Source organism: Pongo pygmaeus, chromosome X (genome assembly GCF_028885625.2).
Source record: "Pongo pygmaeus isolate AG05252 chromosome X, NHGRI_mPonPyg2-v2.0_pri, whole genome shotgun sequence".
NCBI lineage: Eukaryota > Metazoa > Chordata > Mammalia > Primates > Hominidae > Pongo > Pongo pygmaeus.
The window spans coordinates 84,729,109-84,750,025 of record NC_072396.2 but is presented as its reverse complement, the minus strand read 5'-3'; the positions used below and the strand labels follow the sequence as shown (position 1 = coordinate 84,750,025).

General features: G+C 34.4%; 1 protein-coding gene across 9 annotated transcripts in view; it reads left to right on the top strand.

Moving 5' to 3' along the window:
• The window catches only part of HMGN5 (high mobility group nucleosome binding domain 5), a 94,479-nt gene extending 73,860 nt beyond the window's left edge, over positions 1-20,619 (top strand). For 5 of the 9 annotated variants that reach the window (XM_054471129.2, XM_063660327.1, XM_054471132.2 and 2 more), the window contains 6 exons: positions 13,022-13,159; positions 14,876-14,905; positions 15,933-15,962; positions 16,208-16,261; positions 18,348-18,485; positions 19,459-20,619. In XM_054471129.2, coding sequence (XP_054327104.1) covers positions 13,145-13,159; positions 14,876-14,905; positions 15,933-15,962; positions 16,208-16,261; positions 18,348-18,485; positions 19,459-20,037 — 846 coding nt within the window. In that variant the 5' untranslated portion in view covers positions 13,022-13,144 and the 3' untranslated portion in view covers positions 20,038-20,619. Of the gene's footprint in view, positions 1-13,021; positions 13,160-14,875; positions 14,906-15,932; positions 15,963-16,204; positions 16,262-18,347; positions 18,486-19,458 lie in introns of all 9 variants that reach the window. The other 4 variants (XM_054471127.2, XM_054471128.2, XM_063660329.1 and 1 more) reach the window with 3 other exon arrangements.
• The last annotated feature ends 298 nt before the right edge of the window (positions 20,620-20,917 follow it).

Sequence of the window (20,917 nt, the reverse complement as noted above, 5' to 3'; positions counted from 1 at the left end):
ATGTAGTGATGTGTTAAACTGCAGATACATTGGGGGAGGGAGTTGGGGAGAATGTGAAGTGACTACCAGTGGGCAAGGGATTTCTTTAGTGGGTGGTTTAAATGTTCTAAAATCTATTGTGGTGATGGTTGCACAACTCTGGATATACACTGAACTGTACACTTTAATATACTGAACTGTACTTCAATATATTACTGAACTTCAGTATATACTGTACTTCAGTATATTCAGTAATATACTGAACTGTACACTTCAATATACTGAACTGTACACTTTAAATGAGTTCAGTGTATGGCATGTAAATTATATCTCAATAAAGCTTATTAATGAAATAAATCTAATAATGAAATTTGAAGCTCTCATCACAAATTTAAAATAATTAAGTAATTAAAGAAGCCAAATATTATATCCAAAACTCATTGGAACACTCAAGTTCAATATGAAATCAAATGATAGTGTCCAAACTCATCATGAAGGGCCTAAACTGGCTATAATCGATGTTTGTAACCAAAATTGAGAAATGGCAATACAGTACATAGCATGATTTCTAACAGACCAAAATTCAGTATTTAGTCAGCTATGTTTAAATTAGAAAAGTTTTGTAATATTCATAACCACTGTTTTCTAGTGTCACTCTTTTTTTTCTAGATCTAAATGTATTCATAGTTTCATCATCAATAAATTCGTTCATTTATTGTACTCCTGGAAAACAAACAGGTATTTTTATGCTCATTATAATAAAAATATAATGGAAACTCAATTTACTAGAAACCTAAACCTTTTCATATTTAAAAATTTAATTGAAACATTGAAGTAATTGCCAACAAAAACCTAAAGAAGCTATCAAGTTAAAAAGATAACTTTTTATACTTCTATTTTAAGTTTAGGGGTACCGGTGCAGGTTTGTTACATAGACAAATGTGTGTCATGGAGGTTTGTTGAAGAGATTATTTTATCACACGGGTGTTAAGCCTAATACCCATTAGTTATTTTTCCTGATCCTCTCCCTCCTCCCACCCTCCACTCTCTGATAGGTCCCAGTGTGTGTTGTTCCCCTCTTGTGTGTCCATGTGTTCTCATCATTTAGCTCCCACGTATAAGTGAGAATATGTGGTATTTGGTTTTCTGTTCCTGGGTTAGTTTTCTAAGCATAATGGCCTCCAGCTCCATACATGTCCCTGCAAAGGACATTATTTCATTCTTTTTTATGGCTGCATAGTATTCCATGGTGTATTTGTACCACATTTTCTTCATCCCATCTATGATTGATGAACATCTAGGTTGATTCCATGTCTTTGCTATTGTGAATAGTGCTGCAATGAACAAATGTTTGCAGGTGTCTTTATAATAGAATGATTTACATTCCTTTGGGTATATACACAGTAATAGGATTGCTGGGTCGAATGGTACTTCTGTCTTTAGTAGGTCTTTGAGGAATTGTCACACTGTCTTCCACAATGGTTGAACTAATTTATACTCTCATAAACACTGTATAAGCATTCCTTTTTCTCCACAACCTCACAGCATCTGTTATTTTTTTTGATTTCTTAATAATTGTTATTCTGACTGGTGTGACATGGTATCTCATTGTGGTTTTGATTTGCATTTCTCTAATGATAGGTGATGTTGAGCCTTTTTTAATGTGATTGTTGGCCGCTGTATTTCTTCTTTTGAGAATTGTCTGTTCATGTCCTTTGCCCACTTTTTAATGGTGTTGTTTTATTTCTTCTAAATTTATTTAAGTTCCTTGCAGATGCTGGATATTAGACCTTTGTCAGATGCATAGTTTGCAATTTTTTCCCATTCTGTAGGTTGTCTGTCTACTCTATTGGTGGTGTTTGTTTGTTTGTTTGTTTGTTTTGCTGTGTGGAAGCTTTTTAGTTTAATTAAATCCCACTTGTCAATTTTTGCTTTTGTTGGGATTGCTTTTGGTGTCTTTGTTGTAAAATCTTTGCCTGTTCCTATTTCAAGGATGTCATTGCCTATGTTGTCTTTTAGGGTTTTGTAGTCTTGGGTATTACATTTAAGTCTTTATCCATCTTGAGTTAATTTTTCCATATGATATAAGGAAGGGGTCCAGTTTCAATCTTCTGAGTATCGCTAGCAAGTTATCCCAGCACCGTTTATTGAACACGGAATCCTTTCCCTATTGATTGTTCTTGTCAGGTTTGTCAAAGATCAGATATTTTTAGTTGTGCAGTCTTATTTCTTGGTTCTGTATCCTATTCCATTGGTCTATGCCAGTACCATGCTGTTTGGTTATTTAGCCCTGTAGTATAGTTTGAAGTCAGGTAGCATGATGCCTCCAGCTTTATTCTTTTTGCTTAGGATTGCCTTGGCTATTGGGTCTTTTTTGGTTTCACATGAATTTTAAAATAGTTTTGTTCTAGTTCTGTGAAGAATGTGAATTGTAATTTAATGGGAGTAGCATTGAATCTACAAATTGCTTTGGACAATATGGCCATTTTAACGATAGTGATTCTTCCTTTCCATGATCATGGGGTGTTTTTCCATTTGTTTGTGTCATCTCTGATTTCTTTGAGCAGTGGTTTGTAGTTCTCCTTGTAAAGATCTTTCACCTCCCCAGTTTGCTGTAGTCCTAGGTATTTTGTTGTTTTTGTGGCAACTGTAAATGAAAGTTTACTCATGACAGGTCTTGGCTTGATTGTTGTTGGTGTATAATAATGCTAGCAATTTTTGCACATTGATTTTGCATCCTGAGACTTTGCTGAAGTTGCTTATCAGTTTAAGTAGCTTTTTGGCTGAGATGATGGGGTTTTTGAGAGATAGAATCATGTCACCTGCAAACAAGGATAGTTTGACTTCCTCTCTTCCTATTCGAATGTCCTTTATTTCTTTCTCTTGCCTGATTGCCTTGGCCAGAACTTCTAATACTATGTTGAATAGGAGTGGTGAAATGGGGCATCTTTGTCTTGTGCCAGTTTTCAAGGGGAATAATTCCGGCTTTTGTCCATTCAGTGTGATGTGGGCTGTGAGTTTGTCATATATGTTTCTTATTCTTCGAGGTAAGTTCATTCAATACCTAGCTTATTGAGAGTTTTTAACACGAAGGGATAAAGATAATTTTAATTTTTCATATGTCAGTGAAATTATGTGACATACACATGATGGTAGATATGCCATATGTTCGCCAGTCTTGGATAGTCAACATTTTAAGCAAGGAGGCTAAATTATTCCACAAATCAGCTGAATGATTCATATCTGCCCTTGTTTGCCTAAAATGGAAGCTGCAAGGTCATATTTTTTATTCATTTTGGATACTCATAAAGTCCTTTTCAATGCCCACACAGGTCATTTGCAGGGGTTCACCTGACTGTACTCAATGCAGTGTTCCACTTCTCTGTAGTCAAGAAAGAAAAACGAAATGTCATCCATTCACCACTGCCTAAGAAAGACATAGCCTAAATGGACAGCAAATGTCCAGTTATATAAAAAACCCACACAGCTGCACTGAGCCTTGGGAATAATGCCAGTATTGCTAATAGAGCAATGCTTCTCAATGTGTGGATACACTACCATTGGTGATCCACAAGAAAATTTGCGGGGACACACTGGCAAATGTTTTAATAGTTATGTATTTGTTTTCCTGTGTACTAAGAAAAATTAATACTTAGCACACAAAATTTGTGTTCTCAAAAATATTACTTTTTGAGGATGGGTAAAAATTATGGTATTATTAGTAATTCCTTTACTTAGAATGCTCATCCATCTCTCTTGTTTGTCTTTGCCTCATCAGTAAGTTCTTCCCTGACCCAACTTTCAGACAGTTTTAGTTGGTTCTCCCTCTGGTCCCCATAATGTTTTTCACATATCTCATTTATATCACATTTCAGATTACAGTGTAATTTTTATAAGCACACCTATTTTTATTAGAGTGTGAGCTTCTCAAGAATCAGAGTCAAATATTTGTATCCTTAGAGCCTGATACAGAGGTTGGACCCTTGTAGTGCTCAATTAATATTTGTAGAATTAATGCATATGAATTACAACTGTGGTCAGGATAATTACATTCTACAAGCATTGATCTAGTAGCTATTTCTCAGTTGGAGGCATGATGGCAGGGTATCTCAGGGAGAACTGAAAATTTAAAACTACAAGACAGGAAACCAAGCATAATTAATTCTCTATCTGATTAATTACATTAGCAAAATTTTATATGCTGAGTTTTCTTATAATAATAGATTTCTGATCTAAGATTCAAAAGCAGAATTGCTGAAAAAAAATAAAGGTTGAAATAACTGAAATTTAATTAAGAGAGCAGAGGCTCTAAAATCAAACTGTTCTGAGTTTGAATTCTTACTCAGCAATTACTAGCTTTATCATCTGTAAACTGAGGACCAGAGATAATTCATATAAAGCCTAACAAAGTACTTTATACATAGTAAGATCCTGATAAGTGGAAGCTGTTATTATTAATTTAAAGCATATCTTACTAATTATATACAACTAGTAATTCTGTGAGGTCTAGCCTAAGAGAAAAATATAAAGAAGTCCAGTTCTCCCCTCTTACTTTGTTACCAGTCTTACTCCAACCCTCTGTCATGATAGCATTATGATCATTACCTTCCAGACTTATGCCAACCACCAGTTTAAAGCACACCTGGTCTCTCTCTCCGAAGTTCCTGGTATAAATCTTCCCTATACAAGGAAATAAATCATTTTCTAATTCACACTTTCCTGGTGGCAAGGAGATAATTGTTTAAATTTAAAAAGTTTTTTCATCTAATTTCTACTGGGTTAGAGTAAATCAGAATGCTGTCAAGCCAGGAAAGTACTTAATTAAGTAGAGAAGGTGGCAATGAGTCAGCGTACTTTCTTGGAAAAATTACAGGCCAAAAGTTTAAGTAGGAGACCAGATTTCTAGTCTCTACTTTGCTAATTACTTACTTAGAAACTTTAGGTGAGTTGTTTAACTGCTCTAGCCTCAACTTCCTTACCTGAAGATGGTAAGTTCTATGCTGCCGAGACACTGGCTTATATTTTCAAAAAAATAAGGCTGTATCCCCCACTCACTCCTGAAACCAAAAAAATTCCAGAGGACTGAACAAATATTTAACTATAAAAAGTAAAACTATATAATTTATAAAGAGAAGTGTAAATGTATTTGTTTATACTTTTGGAATAGAGAAACTCTTCTAAAGGAAAACACAACCAGAAGCAATAAAGGAAAATAATAAGACTACATAAAAGCTTAAGTCTTCTCTCTAGAAAAAAATACCACTATTAAGAGCTGAAAAAATGAAAGAGAAAATCCAGTAGAAGAAGAAAGGATATGGTCGAAAAATTCACAGACAGGAAATACAAATGGTCATCAAACATATGAAAAAATGTTCAGCTTCACTCGTAATTAAAGATATGCAAATCAAAAAAAGCTATTTCAATCTATTCAATTTTTAAAAACGAATAATTTTTCAGGTACCAAATGCTGTAGTATCGAAGTGAGCATGCTTCTGTGTCAGAGCGTAAATTGGTGCTGCTCTCCAGTGCCAGTTCTTGCCACCTGTCTCTGAAGTACTTCTTTCCCAATCATTCTCAGAGATGACCCTCTTCCACTATTCCTATTTTCTGATTTGGCGTCCCACAGCCACTTTATAGTCTGGGACACTATGTGCAAATAGTTACTCTTTTCCGTCACACATCATGTCACCTCCTCTGCTTTCTGGAAAGTTCAAAGTTCCTTCAATATGGCTCTTTTTCTCTCTCCTACTCTTTGGAGTCTCTTCTCTAATAAACAAGTTCCACAAATTCCAAGAACCTAGCCAGTGTAATTTTCAAATAGTCATTAGCAGTTGGCTGACTGGAAGAAACGAAGACTTGAGTAAGCTCTTAAAATGTAAACAAAGCAAAAATTAATATTCAAGACGTTAATCTTACCACAGTTATTTTAAAGATGAAATTAAGATAACCAAATATAATAGAATGCTACATTTATAGACAAAAAATAGCATAAACTCACAAAACAATGTTTCTGTTTTCAAGAGCTATACAAATATTAATATTTTTCACAGAGCAAAACCCATCTCACAAACCAAAAAAGCATGAACCATATATATTTTATTCCCTTTTTTATCTCCAGTGTGGGCCTTATTCAGAAGAAATTAAGTGCTAAATGGTATCCAATCTTACAATAAATTTAGAAGTAAACTAGAACATAAAAACAAATAGGAAACTGAAGGAGTAATTATATTTTCCCTTAAACATGAATTGATCATGTGTCTGTATATGAAGTAGACTAAACAATATGTATTCCAACAAGTAAACTATTTAGAGAGCATATTTTTAAAAATATTATCTTATTTCCACTTAGGCAATTTAACCCTGAAACCAAGGGAAGGAGTTCCAAAGATATGCTTAGTTTATTGGAAATAATGAAAATATGTAAATGTGGATTTATACTATCGTCATTAAAATTTGTGAGAATTGAGCATGTCCATTTGCTTGAATTGTTACTCATTTCAATATAAAATATAATCTTTTTAGGTTTTGAGTAGGTGTAAATGATTGAAGCATGTCAGCTATTGTTTAACAAAGGAAGTGAGCATAGACTGAATAAAAAAGGATAGAAATAAACAAACAAAAAAGAATGATTCCTTGAAAAACAAGTAAATGTGAGAATGTCACCATGTCCTTAGAAGGTAAGAACACACACACACACACACACACACACATATATAATGCCTCCAAATATGACTCTTAAGACATAAATTTTAATGATTCCTCCTTAGTGAATCTCCCTTTCTTTCTTCCTTCCTGTACTCTACCTTTGCTGTGCATTCTAGAGCATTTTAAAATTTCACACCTTTGTTGAACAGCCATTTGTCCTTTTATCCTTTTAAAGGACTATATAGTTAATGTTAGCAATAGCATAGATTGCCAATTCCCCATACAAGAAAATCTACTTGAGCTCTACTACTTCATCAGAGTGTTCATATCTACACTTTGAGGATTAAAGACAACTAGTTTTAACATCATTTCATCTCACCTTAAATGTGTCTAAATTAAAGCAAACTCCAGTTGATGGCCCATGTGTTTCAAATAATTTACAACAAAATAAAACAATTCGTAGGTTATATGAAGCTTGTTATAAAATGACAAGTAAGGCTCTAAGTGAATGGATAAAGCCCAAAACAGGAAAAGGAAAAAAAAAATCCTAACATAACACAAACTGAAGAAAATCAATTGTAACAGACATCTAAAAAATCGCATTTAACTTTAGCATTTGGTTAAAATGACACCAGTTTACTAAATTGAATATTTTTCTTAATAAAGATGTTGGTTTCTAACACACAACCTATTCGACAGGTCACCACTATTCTCTCATGAAGGGTGATTATTTCTAATCAACCCTCACTAGTGAACAGTTGGACTACACCGAAAACTGATCTATTCTTGAAAATAGGCTCTTGTCTCATGTAGGCAGCCTGGGGCATTTATCAATTCTTGGATTCTTGTTTCATTTCTTTTTGTAAGAGTAACCAGCATTAGTGAACTTTCCAAGGAGAAAAAGCCTGAACATTAAGGCCAATTAAAATAAATAAAGTGAAAATATAATTGCTTTAAACTAAAGATGTCGTTTTTTCAATGTGCCACAATAGCCGCACAACTTCAGAAGTGTCACAATCTACATTTCCATATTTTAAAAGCTATGAATTAATATCTGTGCTTCTATAAGTTGAGGATGAAGGTTAAACATTCCAATCATATTAAGATTTTAAAAGTCTTCTATTTCATGCAAAAACATAGATATCAACTATACCAAAAGTATAAATTAAGTTCAATAGATAGGATTTAGTAAATACCCTAGACATTTTCTAAGAGAGTAGATATTAGGTGCTCTTACTACAAAACAATAATTTTTTTGTTGTTGAATATGTTGACTTGCTTGACCGTAGTAATCATTTCGTTATATGTATTTCAAAACATCATGTTGTACATCTTAATATATACAATTAATCTTTTAATTTTAAACAATAACTATGTATTATAAATAAGTTTTAGGGAAGCAGAAATCTTATAAAGTAAGAAAGTTTGAAACTCTTTTCAAGTAAATGATGACACCTACTGGATGTTAGAAATCTTCAAATAACATTTAACCAATAATGAATCTCATCCGCAATTTTATCTGAAAACCTCTTTGCTGGCAAGGGAAAGAAGAAAACATGGGCAAGCATTTGGACGTTCAAGATTAAAAACTCACATTCACTAGACTTACTTTAGACCAAAAAACAAATAAAGGATTAAGGTAAAAAGTAGTTTCTCTCTTTTGAATTTTCTACTTTCTTGAGGTATAGAAAACTGACTAGAGAATACAAGTTTAAGATCCCAATGAATCAGTAAAAAGATATATCTGAAGTAGGTTGACAGCCAGAGTTTCTTCTTGAGTTTTAAGGTCATTGAGATGGAACATAATTCGTGTTTACCAAATGTGTCATTTAGTCATTAACATTTCTGTATAAACTGTATAATTGCTGATATTACAACCATAGATAAAATTTTTAGTAAAAAAGTGAAAAAAACTGCCTGATTTATTTATTTATTTTTTTTGAGACTGCGTCTGGCTCTGTCACCCAGGCTGGAGTGCAGTGGCATGATCTCGGCTTATTGCAACCTCTGCCTCCCAGGTTCAAGCGATTCTCCTGCCTCAGCCTCCCGAGTAGCTGGGATTACAGGCGTCCACCACCACGCCCCGCTAATTTTTGTATTTTCGGTAGAGATGGGGTTTCACCATGTTGGCCATGTTGATCTTGAACTCTTCACCTCAGGTGATCCACCCGCCTCAGCGTCCCAAAGAGCTGGGATTACAGACGTGAGCCACCACACCCGGCCAACTGCTTAAATTTTAATAGATGATCTTTGGCAAGTCATTTAAGCTCTCTGGGCTTGTGTTTATTCATCTGTATTCCAAGGGTATTGAAACTAGAAAATCTCTATTAGTATCCTCTAAAGTTGAATGTCTGAAAGCCTAAAAATAGCATTCTTTTAAATTGTTACTTTAAAAGTTGGTAGAAATTTTACAAATAGAAACATAAAATGTATTATATTCCTTTTACCCCTAGAAAGCAGCTCAGTTTACTTTTACCACTGGAAAAATAATCTATCTATCATATCAGTGGCCACTCTTTAATTCAGTATTTTATTAGTCTTTGGCCTGCTGCAAATAAACATAGGACATAGGAAGATTTGGGTCACCAGAATTACAGTTTTTCCAGAGTCAGTCTCAGCTAAGTGGCATCATCAATTCAAATAAATTTCTCATATCAATCTTAAACAAGGCTCAGAAATAAGTGTATTGATGTATTTGGCTCACTGTAGACTTGTATTTATTTTACCCTCTGAAAATACCAACAAAAAATATCTAAAACACTGTATTCTAATAATGATAGAATTCTTGCATTATTTGCTGACAATAGTAAATAGTTTTCCAATTTTTTATTTTATTAAAATACAACAGGAATAATAATGGTGTTGCATGAGGTCAAAATTAGAGATATTTTAACAGAGAAAATAAAATATTTCTTACTAGTCAATCAGTATTTTTGAGATCCCATTGCATGCAAAGTAGTGTATCTACAATGCTTTTAATTAATCACATATATATATAATTTTAAACTATGAATATACAGAACATTTGAAGACCTGTTTTATCTTGGCTGTCTAGCATTCCTTTTCTCATAAATACATAATATTTTCTTTTGGATTCTCTGTCAATATATCCTAATGTTGGTGTCTTTAATCTGTAAATTTTCATATCTTCCTGTGTCATTTTCAACTGGTTACTAAATGGACACGTTACAGTTCCTGTAAATTTTGGGAGTGGTAGTAGCCATGCTTAATAGCCAGGTAAAATTAGGGAATTCTGTGGAGAATTGTCAGGCAATCAATTTTCCTAGTCATTAATAAATTAAAAAGAGAAACAATAGTCCAGTAAAAAGTCTCACTTAGACAATTACACAAAAATAACCTTTTTACTCTGGAATAATTTATCAATTTTAGAAAAATATATTGTAAAATTAGTAAATTCTACAGAAGGTATGTAGAGTGTGATGTGCTGAGTAAATATTTAGGCAAAGGGAAATAAGTATATACAAGTTTGACCCAATTTGAAGAAGTTTGATGGAGTGGTTGGGAAAAAAAGGAAAAATAAAGCTTACTTGTGTCCTATGAGTAGTACAATCTAAATTGTATAGTATAACAGGAGGGAAGAATTTCTTAGGGCTAAAATGATTGAAGAAGGCTTTTGTCAAAGAGGTGATATTTGGATTGGGTCTAAACAGTTTGGTACACATTTGATAGGTGAAGATATTTGAGAATGGGGCTGCAGTCAGAGGTAATAATACTGCAAAGGCAAAGAGCCTAAACAGGTTTGCTAATGTAAAGGACCGCTCTGGTTAATGGTTAGAAGGAAGAACATGAGGAGATGGGGGATTGGGGTCAAGAAACAGAAGAATGTTTCACACTTAGAAAATGTTCTTTTGCATGCATGACTATTTTTTCAATTTAATAAGATATAAATCACAGTTGCAACACGTTAGCCTTCAAGAAGGAAAAACTGGCCAAAAAAGAAAATTGCTGACAAATTTAAGAGGAGTTTTAGAGCTCACTGATCTGCACATTTTGCTTTGCTTCAAACCTCTAAGCTTTACCTTCCAAGGCTCCTCAAGATAATTTGTTTCAACCCACTTGGATTAGGCACTATGTTCCCTGAACAAGTACAAACTTTTCCTGCCTCTGCATTTGCTATAATGTAACAGTCTACCGAACTGTTCACAGGCAAGCCAAATTCCACTTCCTCAATCAAACCCTTTGCCAAGTTACCTTAGTCCTAAAAGAGCCTTCCCTCCTGTTTTATTATTGAATTTAGATTGCACCATTCAGATAATACAATCAGCTTTGATTTGTAAATAGGTAAGCATCTGTTTGCTCAATCCTACAAAATTATAAAATTTCCTTAAAGACAGAAGCTGTGTAATGCAACTTTGCATGCTACAGGGTTTCGCATTTTCATAAGCTAGTCTACAAAAACAAAATCCGACTCACAAAATAATGCTAAATAAGAATTTGTTGAATGGATGCATTCCACTGCTGACACATTTTCATTCCCTTCATTTTTCTTCTTATCCTTATGAGGCAATCCTTATATTAAAATCAATTTTTATGCTTATCTTCTAACTGTTGGAGAATAAAAGGATTGAAACATATCTAGGTTCACCCAGGAATGCTTTTACCATAAGGGCAAAAAGTGACATCAGGAACATCTAGGGATTATCCCAATAACTGTGGACGAAGGAAGCAATTTAAATGTCTTTCTGATTTACTTACTTGAATTAGAATGCAGTATGAAGTTGGGGGAAGGAAACTGAGCAGCAGTCACGCAGGCTCATTCTACCTGATCTATTTAATTCCACACTATCAGTGCTGGGGAAGAATGGGCAATAATAATAATAATAATATAAATATATAACAAAATAAAAATAATATAACAACAGTAAATATAATAATTATAATGGGTTATTCTATTAGGCTGTATTTTTGCTTCAAGGGATGGTTTGGCACTCTGTAGCAGACACAGTGTTTATCTCTTAAACTGATTATTCCAAAATTTTTAACCTACATGAACACAAATGAATTCTTCCTAAAGTAACTGTTCAAAAGGTTAAATTTCTTTTTTGATTAACCCTCCAGGATAAGGATTTGGGTTGTTGTTTGGGAGCACTTTTATACACAGGTAGCTCTTACAACAACCACATCAAGGCGCCTCTGAGAAAGGGCGGTGGGGAATTAGATCCTCTATTTTAATCATATTTATTCCCAAGTAATTTATTCATCAATCTCCACCTCAACCCTGAAACCTTTAGGTCTCAGAAACTGACACTGAAAGGCACCTATAAGCCTCTCTTACAGTGGAAAGTCACCTAAATATGGCTGGGACTAGAGTGACGCTATGGAGACATTCTTCTTTGGCAAAAATTTTAAAGGGCCGCCTAGAAACTCAGTAATGAAGATACTTAATATTTTTAGACAATCTTTTTAAATATCAAAATTCTTGCAAAAAAGTCCATGATGAACAAAATATCAAAAATTTAAATAAAGACAGGATCATACCCTGCACTTGCATGACTCACCTCACTCGCCTCATCCTAGTCTCCTGGGTTTTTGTCACAAGCTTAAATTTTGTGCCTGAGGCGAGTAGCTCAATCGCCTTATGCTAGTCTAGGTTCTGAGTCCTAAACACTTTCGTGGATAGCACCTTCTTGAGTCCTTTCACTAAATGCAACCTTCAGATTAAAAATCTATTCTCAATGTTTTTCATTTGGATAGACCTCTGCTATTACACATTTCCCTCGGAGTCCCACTGAATTCTTCGTATACCCCCTCCAAGTGGGATAACGGTATAGCTCCCGGTTTTGTCGCTACTCTCCACCTGCGGAAAACACGCCATTTTGGCACCCTCCTCTTGCCAGCACCACAGTTCTGCTTTGGCAGGATGTTCCCACACCAGCGAAACATCTCCACTCTTTTGCGCTTTCTGAATGAATGTTCCTGTCGGTTCAACATCATCCCGCCAAAGGTGGCAGGGAAAGACCGGAGCCCAGACTCAACTGGTCTTAAAAGCACTTTCCCCGCTAGGAATAGGGAAGGGTGGCGGGTTTGGAGACTGTGAAGAAAGCAACTGTTGTGGCTTTCGCCTGTCATTATAACATAAAAGAAAAAAAAACTGATCAAGACAGCTCTGGCTTTCCTGCCGTTCTTATTCCTGATCGCTTAGCCCTTGCTAAGTTCGCGTGCTCCGCCACTACACCAGCGGTTAGAGCCGACAGGGAACGAGGGCTTCGGGCAAGTTCGCGGGCCACGCCCCTCAAAGCCGGCTGCCTCTCCTTATTGGCCTGAGAGCCTGTCACTCCAATGTGGCTCCCACTCCGGTTAACCATTCACGTAGTTTGGTTGCGTCTTGGCGTGTTTAATGTTGCCAATAACGAGGGATTTTTTTTTTTTTTTTCAGAGGAGAGTACAGGTCGTGCTGCAATTAGTTCATTGAAAACTCATTTGCTCTTGGAGCAGTCAGGCAGTGACTGCCTTCGGCTTTTTTTCTGCTGAGTAAGATCTCCTATAGAGAGCTACAACAATGCCCAAAAGAAAGGTAAGTGAAATGGAAAGACAGACGGGGAATTAGCTGCTGAGTTACCTATTTCCTAATAGGAAGAATTTATTTGTTTGGTTGGTTTTTATTAAAGCTTTTTGGCTTCTTCCATTTTGTGATGTAATGAAACGGAAAGGGGGAGAAGGGCAAAGAGCAGTCGGTGTAAGGTTTAGGATGGTCTTGCATGCAACTGGTAGTTCACTTTTGGAGTGTTTTGTTTAAGGAGAGAATCTCTTGAAAGGTGTCTCCATGCTGAATTACAAACAGCCATAGCGCTGGGCTGTCGCTTCCTACCCCAACCCCCTTCCTCCGCTTACCCTATTGGAGAACACTTCTCCCAACCATACTTCAGTTTCCTCCTCTGCCACCGGCTTTTCTCGGGGAACCGTCCCGTCTGGGGAACGAAAGCCATGGCTTTCTCCTGTATTTGCCTTTGTTCTTCCCATTTTCTTTTTTCTTTTTTTTTTTCCTTCCCTCCTCCTCCACTTCTTGTCAGGCCAGATGGCTATGCAATGGTAATCCTGTGCCATTAGGCGGCGCAGACTTCAAACTGTCCTGGAGAACAGAGATTCACCGCTGTAATTAGAAACTTTAGGGGTGAGAAAGCTGGACCTTTCCGAGCTCTTTAGCTAAAGATGGGAAGATTATAAGGAAACAGCGTCGGATAAACTTGCTGATGTTGGGATAGCATGGATTTGTTCACTTTAGTAGTGCAGAATTGATCTGAGCCCTTCGAGCTCCACAGGTCTTCTGCAAACCCTCACTTCACAATTCCTGGCTCCTCTCAGACAGGAAACAAGTTCACTCTCGGCGTTTTTTTTCTTAGTCCCCTAGAAGTGAAATCGAACGCTGTTTCATTGCTTGGTAAAACCGTAAAACACTGTGCTAAGACATTATGATTGTTTTTGGATTATTCCTATAAACAAGTCCGCCTTCCTTATTCCTAAAACATAGGAATAATACTGAAATTCCCTCGTGCTCTGTGGCTGCATGAATCGTGCAATAGCTTGATAATTCTCAGGTTAAAGGGCTGCTCAGATATGGAAAACAACTGTTTCTAATCACCATCCCCCCTTCCTTAGATTCCCGCCACTGTGCTTTTCTATACTTGTGCAGTAGGTCTTGCTGTTTTCCAGAGCTGACAGCAACCTTAAAGCAGGTAGTGGCGGGAAGTTTTAAAATCGGCGGCCAGTTTCTTAGAATAAAGCATTGACTTTGTAACAAAGAGGTCTCCTCCACAAAACACTGTGGGGGCTGTAATTCTTGCATGCAAAACTTGGAGAAAATAGTCCAGAATCAGTGGAGAGGATAAGATAGGTACAACTGCATGGCAAACATAAGGCAAGAAAGCGAAATTGCATGAAGCTCCGCCTTCATTTGACCCACCCCCACATTTTTGGCTTTTACATTATCTAAAGCAGGTGGATTTCAAAATTACAAAGGTTTGCTTTTCGGAGATGCAATTTACACAAAAGGATGAAATTAACTATCAATTGTGTAAAAGTATGTCTTGTGCATGCACTTGCATCTTGGTGCACATTAGTAAAACAGCAGTATGTAGCATGGTTCCTAAGAAACAACACGTGTCTACTTGAGCAGGAACCCAGGAAAAGTAATAAGCAATTATATTGAAATTTGTAATCCGCAGGCAGTATTTTCTGATTTATGTGTTTATATCAATGACCTTATTTCTGTGTGGTTTTCTCCTCTGTGTAGGCTGCAGGTCAAGGTGATATGAGGCAGGAGGTGAGTTTCTTTAGTCTTAGCATCTATTAGGAAAAACCACTCGTTTTATAAACTTGACATAAGCAGCTAAAAAATAGATGCTGGTTGGTATATTTGTACAATATGAGTACCAATATGGTATACCAGTGGGCTCTCTCAAAAATATATATCCGAATTTCAGAAGAGAGGACTTTTTAAAATTGCCATTCAGAATAAAAGAAAAGGCTTTTTCACTTTTTTAATAGAAATGATGGTAAGGAAATATTCTTGACATTAGAGATGTGCTAATATTTTATTTGGGTGTTTTGTGGGTTAGACTATCATTTGGTGTGTGTACTTTACAGGCTTACATGTTGCTTACCTTAGAAGGTTGAGGCTCTAAATGACTGTTCACATATGTGAAACATTTCTTAAAGTACTATATAGTTTTTGTTATTGCATTGAATATATATTGTTCTAACTCCTAGAGTATGCCATCTTCTATATGTCCTACAAAGTGAGAATCATCGTTGTGTGACAATTATATTAAAGAAACCTCTCAGTTTACCTTTATGGCCTTGTTAATCTAATGTTTTGGTCAATGCATATTATTAATTTTAATCTAATGCACAATAAAAATATACTGAGTGTGAAAAAAATGTATATATAATAAGTATTAAAAACTGCAAGCTTCTTCGAATTTAAGACCTTATTGCGCTTGTTCAGATGTGGAGAGAACTTCTTCCTTTTAAGCAAAATAATTGCTTTGTCATTTGGCAAGAAAAGACTATATTTTCATTTCTAAATGTGCTCCTTGTTACTAGCTACTGTGTTAATTTAGCCTAGCCGCTTAAGCTTAATTTGGGACTTTTTCCTTAGTATGTAAAGTGTTCAGAGGAGGGAAAAATCAAAACTTATATTTCTCTTGTATTTTCTAACCAAATTCACAATTGCTTCTTTAATGACAATATTTATATATTGTTACACCAAATATTTTGACCTCAATAAAAATAATTCTAGCTTTTTGTATCCATAATTCTCTTAACAGATTTTTGTTTTTAACTTATAGCCAAAGAGAAGATCTGCCAGGTTGTCTGCTGTAAGTAATCTTTTCAAAAAGCAGCCCATGTATTGTGAAATGTCATTTTAAAATTTAGGGAATCCTAAAATATTCAATACACGATTAATTTTTGAAGTTTTAAGAAAAACTTTCACACCAAGGAAATGCATTTTTTTTTCCTAATGCTCATTTATTTTAATTCAGAGGTTGGATTTCATTTTTAGCGTTCTTTCTTCAAATATGATTTTTTTCCTTTTCTTTTCTTTTCCCACAACTTGAAGCAGATGCTTGTGCCCGTTACACCAGAGGTGAAACCCAAAAGAACATCAAGTTCAAGGGTAAATATTCAACTTAGAATACTGAAATAAATTTGCTTTTTTTTTCAAAAATAATTTTTGAAATGGCATACAGCTGATCATTTTACTTTGCTTATATTTTGTTCAGTTAGTAATATATTATATTCTATCATATGATACATGTAAACCCCTTGGGTGGGGATTATTTGTTCCTGTTTTGTGATTGTCCACAGTGTTTTGACATTTTCACTGGGTAGAGACAAAACAATTTCAGTTGGATAGGCCCATTAAATTTACATGCCTTTGCTATCATATAGTGACAGTACTGTTTCCCTGGGAAAACAACAGGTGAAAACAGTAGTAACCGCAAAGTTGTGCTTTGTAATAAAAGTAGTAACTAACATTTGATAATATTTTATAGTTGGCAAAGTATATAAGATTATATATAATTATATATATATAATATATATGTAACGTGTATTTGCATATGTTAATTTTAAATGGACACAATTGATTTTGTATGGACTTATATACTCTGGTGTTGTGGCCAAAGGCATGTAGAAATAGATATAATCTCAATATTTAGTTTACTGCTAATTGCTTAATACATAAGAATATTGGTTGAATTCCTGAAATCATAAAAGGTTAAAGCTATGAGAAACATTAGAGAGCATCTAATCCTATCACTTTGTAGTTGAAGAAAGTATAAACTGTCATCATGTTCATAAATGAAATCCTTTATTAAAAAATATTGCTAAACTTAGGGCAATTGAAGTTTTAGTAATAATTGATATATTTAATGGTGACAAAAGAAAAGAAGGTTTATTTTTTTTCTTCATTTTACTTTTCAAGTCCACTATTATGTAAGGTTAAATATTCAACTTACTAGTTTTTAAAACAGTAAATACAGCGTATTTTCTTTTGAAAAGAAAAGTAAGGCGAGACGTGGTGGCTTACACCTGTAATCTGAGTACTCTGGAAGGTCGAGATGGGCAGATTGCTTGAACGTAGGAGTTTGAGACCAGCCTGGGCAACATAGCAAATCACCGTCACCACAGAAAATACAAAAATTAGCTGGGCGTGCCTGTAGTCCCAGCTGTTTGGGAGGCTGTTGTGGGAGGATTGCTTGAGCCTGGGAGGAGGAGGTTGCAGTGAGCAGAGATTGCCTCACTCCAGCCTGGGTGACAGAGGGAGTCCCTGTCTCAGGAAAAAAAAAAAAAAAAAGAAAAGAAAAGAAAAATAGGGCTAGACTAAAACATATACTATGTAACCATAGACTTTACCCTCCTTGGCTCTGTTTCTCATGTGTTAAAAGAGTAATAACTTATATCTAAATTACAAATTACAGTTTCTAAAGCATTTTTTTCATGTGTTTTCTCATTTTCTCCTTGTAACATCCCTGTGAGGTGGGTGGTATTACTCTCTTTTTGTATATGAAAATAACAGCCTCAAAGATACTTATGCCTTTGCTCAAGATCACATCACATAAGTGGCCGATCTAGAATTCAAACACAGGTTTTCTGGCCCCTCAATCCAGTGGTCTTTCTATTATATACACAGGTAGGCAAAAAATTTTCTTGGTAAAGTCGTCATGAATCAGGGCATTCCAAACTTGTAGACACAAAGATTGAAACACTTACATCACCATAAGTTCTTTTAAAAATATATCTAAATTGTTGTTCTCACTAACAGCATTTCTCTTAATTATTACCAATGGAGGCTTAACAGTCAACAAAACACTGTTCCTTATTAAGTAGATTTGACAGAAATAAACTGACCCTCTCTAGTCAGTTTAATTGATCAATCTAACTTGATGCCAGCAGTTTGTCCTTGGCAGCAACTAGTCAGCATTCTAACTGGTTACCTCTCATCTATATCACTCAACTTAAAAGAAAATTTATTTTGTTTATATCAAGGGAACATTGTTCATTTTTAATCCTGCTTTAGGCTTACAATGAAATTTACAATGAAGATATTATATGGTAATTTTGTTGATACCAGGTTTATATGTGATACTTTAAAGAATTTGCGTAAATTATTACAACAGCTGGTAAAATAATTGTGACCATTTAATCAACACAGCGGTTAAATTGTATATTTACTTTCATTGTTTTATATTGCTTGGCAGAAAATGAAGACAAAAAGTGATGTGATGGAAGAAAACATAGATAAAAGTGCCCAAGCAGTTGCTGAAACCAAGCAAGAAGCAGTTGTTGAAGAAGACTACAATGAAAATGCTAAAAATGGAGAAGCCAAAATTACAGAGGTATCTTCAAATGTTAACAGTTTTATCTATTTGAAAGTTTAACAATGGGTACAACTGAAAGAAATCCTATTTGCCTTTTAGTTTACAAGTTGGAAAAAATTAAGTGAGCAGTGGTTCTGTAGTATAATGGTATCTAAGAGGAAAATAAAATTAACTTAAAATATGAGAATTTAGAGGGACCAGTAGTGCGAGCAGTGGCTTAGCATTGCTGTTACTAGAACAATGCCAATGATTATGACTTAGTACTAACATAACGACCTTCTTATTAAATACAGGCCAATCTTTATTCCTTTTATCAGTACACAGGCTATTTGTAAATCCCTTTTCCAGAATTTATGATTCTTTTATTTCCTCTGCAGATGGCAAAGCAAATCATTATATAAATGTTTTTAATCTTATTTTGCATATTTAATGCATACAACATTTTTAGGTGCTGTAATAAAACACTGAAAATGGGATGTAGCCACCAAATCTATAAACCAAACATATGCAAATATGGAAAATCTTTTGTAAGTTATCTTATAATATCTGGTACAGTACTTTTCAAGTAATTTTTACATAAAAATATCATTATTGTAGAAACAAAATATGTTATTTTTCCAAGGACTATATTTTGTTTACATGCATAGTCCTCATTAAGAATTGCTGATATAGAATAAATATATTGTCATTCTTTAAGTATTTACTTTGTGCTTCTTCATATTTGAAATAAAAGTATTTATAAGTGTTTCTGTATTTATTGTTTCAAATATCTATTTGTAGATATTTCTGTGGACATATTTTAGTTAATCTCATTTCTTAGAATGTTTTCTCATAATGTGATATTTAGCAGGCTTCTTTCACAGGAAAATTACTTTCTTTAAATGAAGCATTAGTCTTTCTGTGAAATAGATATAATCCAGTGTAAATATTTAGGGGAAATGGTTCTAAATTTACAGACAGAGTCTTGTTTTTCTTTTCACTATGCATACAGGCACCAGCTTCTGAAAAAGAAATTGTGGAAGGAAAAGAAGAAAATATTGAAGATGCCACAGAAAAGGGAGGAGAAAAGAAAGAAGCAGTGGCAGCAGAAGTAAAAAACGAAAAAGAAGATCAGAAAGAAGATAAAGAAGATCAAAATGAAGAGAAAGGGGAATCTGGAAAAGAAGACAAAGATGAAAAAGGGGAAGAAGATGGAAAAGAGGATAAAAATGGAAATGAGAAAGGAGAAGATGCAAAAGAGAAAGAAGATGGAAAAAAAGGTGAAGACGAAAAAGGAAATGGAGAAGATAGAAAAGAGAAAGGAGAAGATGAAAAAGAGGAAGAAGACAGAAAAGAAACAGGAGATGGAAAAGAGAATGAAGATGGAAAAGAGAAGGGAGATAAAAAAGAGGAGAAAGATGTAAAAGTCAAGGAAGATGAAAAAGAGAGAGAAGATGGAAAAGAAGATGAAGGTGGAAATGAAGAAGAAGCTGGAAAAGAGAAAGAAGATTTAAAAGAAGAGGAAGAAGGAAAAGAGGAAGATGAGATCGAAGAAGATGGAAAAAAAGAGGAGCCGCAGAGTATTGCTTAAAACTGCCCTATGTAGTTTCATAATTTGGTAACATGTACCTTCATGTTGTAAAGTTAATAGAGATAAATATTTTTATCAAAAATTTTATAAACGCAGCCTTTCTTTAGCATTGATTTAATTTCAGAACATCTTCATATTGATTATTAGCCATAAAGTTTCTAACATGAAACATTTATCTATAAATTTTGTGATTATAGTAGTGGAATATATAGAAAAAAATATGCTTTCAACTTTGCGAGTGAATTTCGTGTTGTGTAAGTTATGTGTCAAATCTTTGAATTTTAATTTTACTCTTTTATATATGTGATAATTTCATTAAGTGAGGGATCCCAAAAAAATAGTTTCATCCAACATTCTTGTTGTTCTGCAGGTTGCTTTTATAAAGAAGGTGAACTATTTTCATGTAATGTTAAGAGTTAAACTTATCTTTCCCAAATATAACTTTATTATTAGCTTGGGAAAAATGAAATTGTATTCCCATTTTTAAAATAAATACAAATGTTTATTTCAGAAGGGCAGTTTTGATTATATGTGAATGCACAAATTTTACTGGATTTATCTTAATAAAAAGACTTTGATGATGATTGTGTTTTGTTATATCTTCAAAAATGTAGCTAGTGAAATATTGTGCTTAATTTTTTTCTATTGTGTTATTCATGAAAATATTTAATATTCACTGACATAAAATTAATATAACATAAAATTCACCATTTTAATTATAATAAAAATAATAAAGTATATAATTCAATGGTTGTCAGTATATTCACAATGTTGTGTCCACTGTTTAATTCCAGAGAATTTTTATCACCCAAATAAGAAACAAAGCACCAATTAGCAGTCTCTCTCCATTTTCGCCCAACTTATCCCCCACCTTCCATCC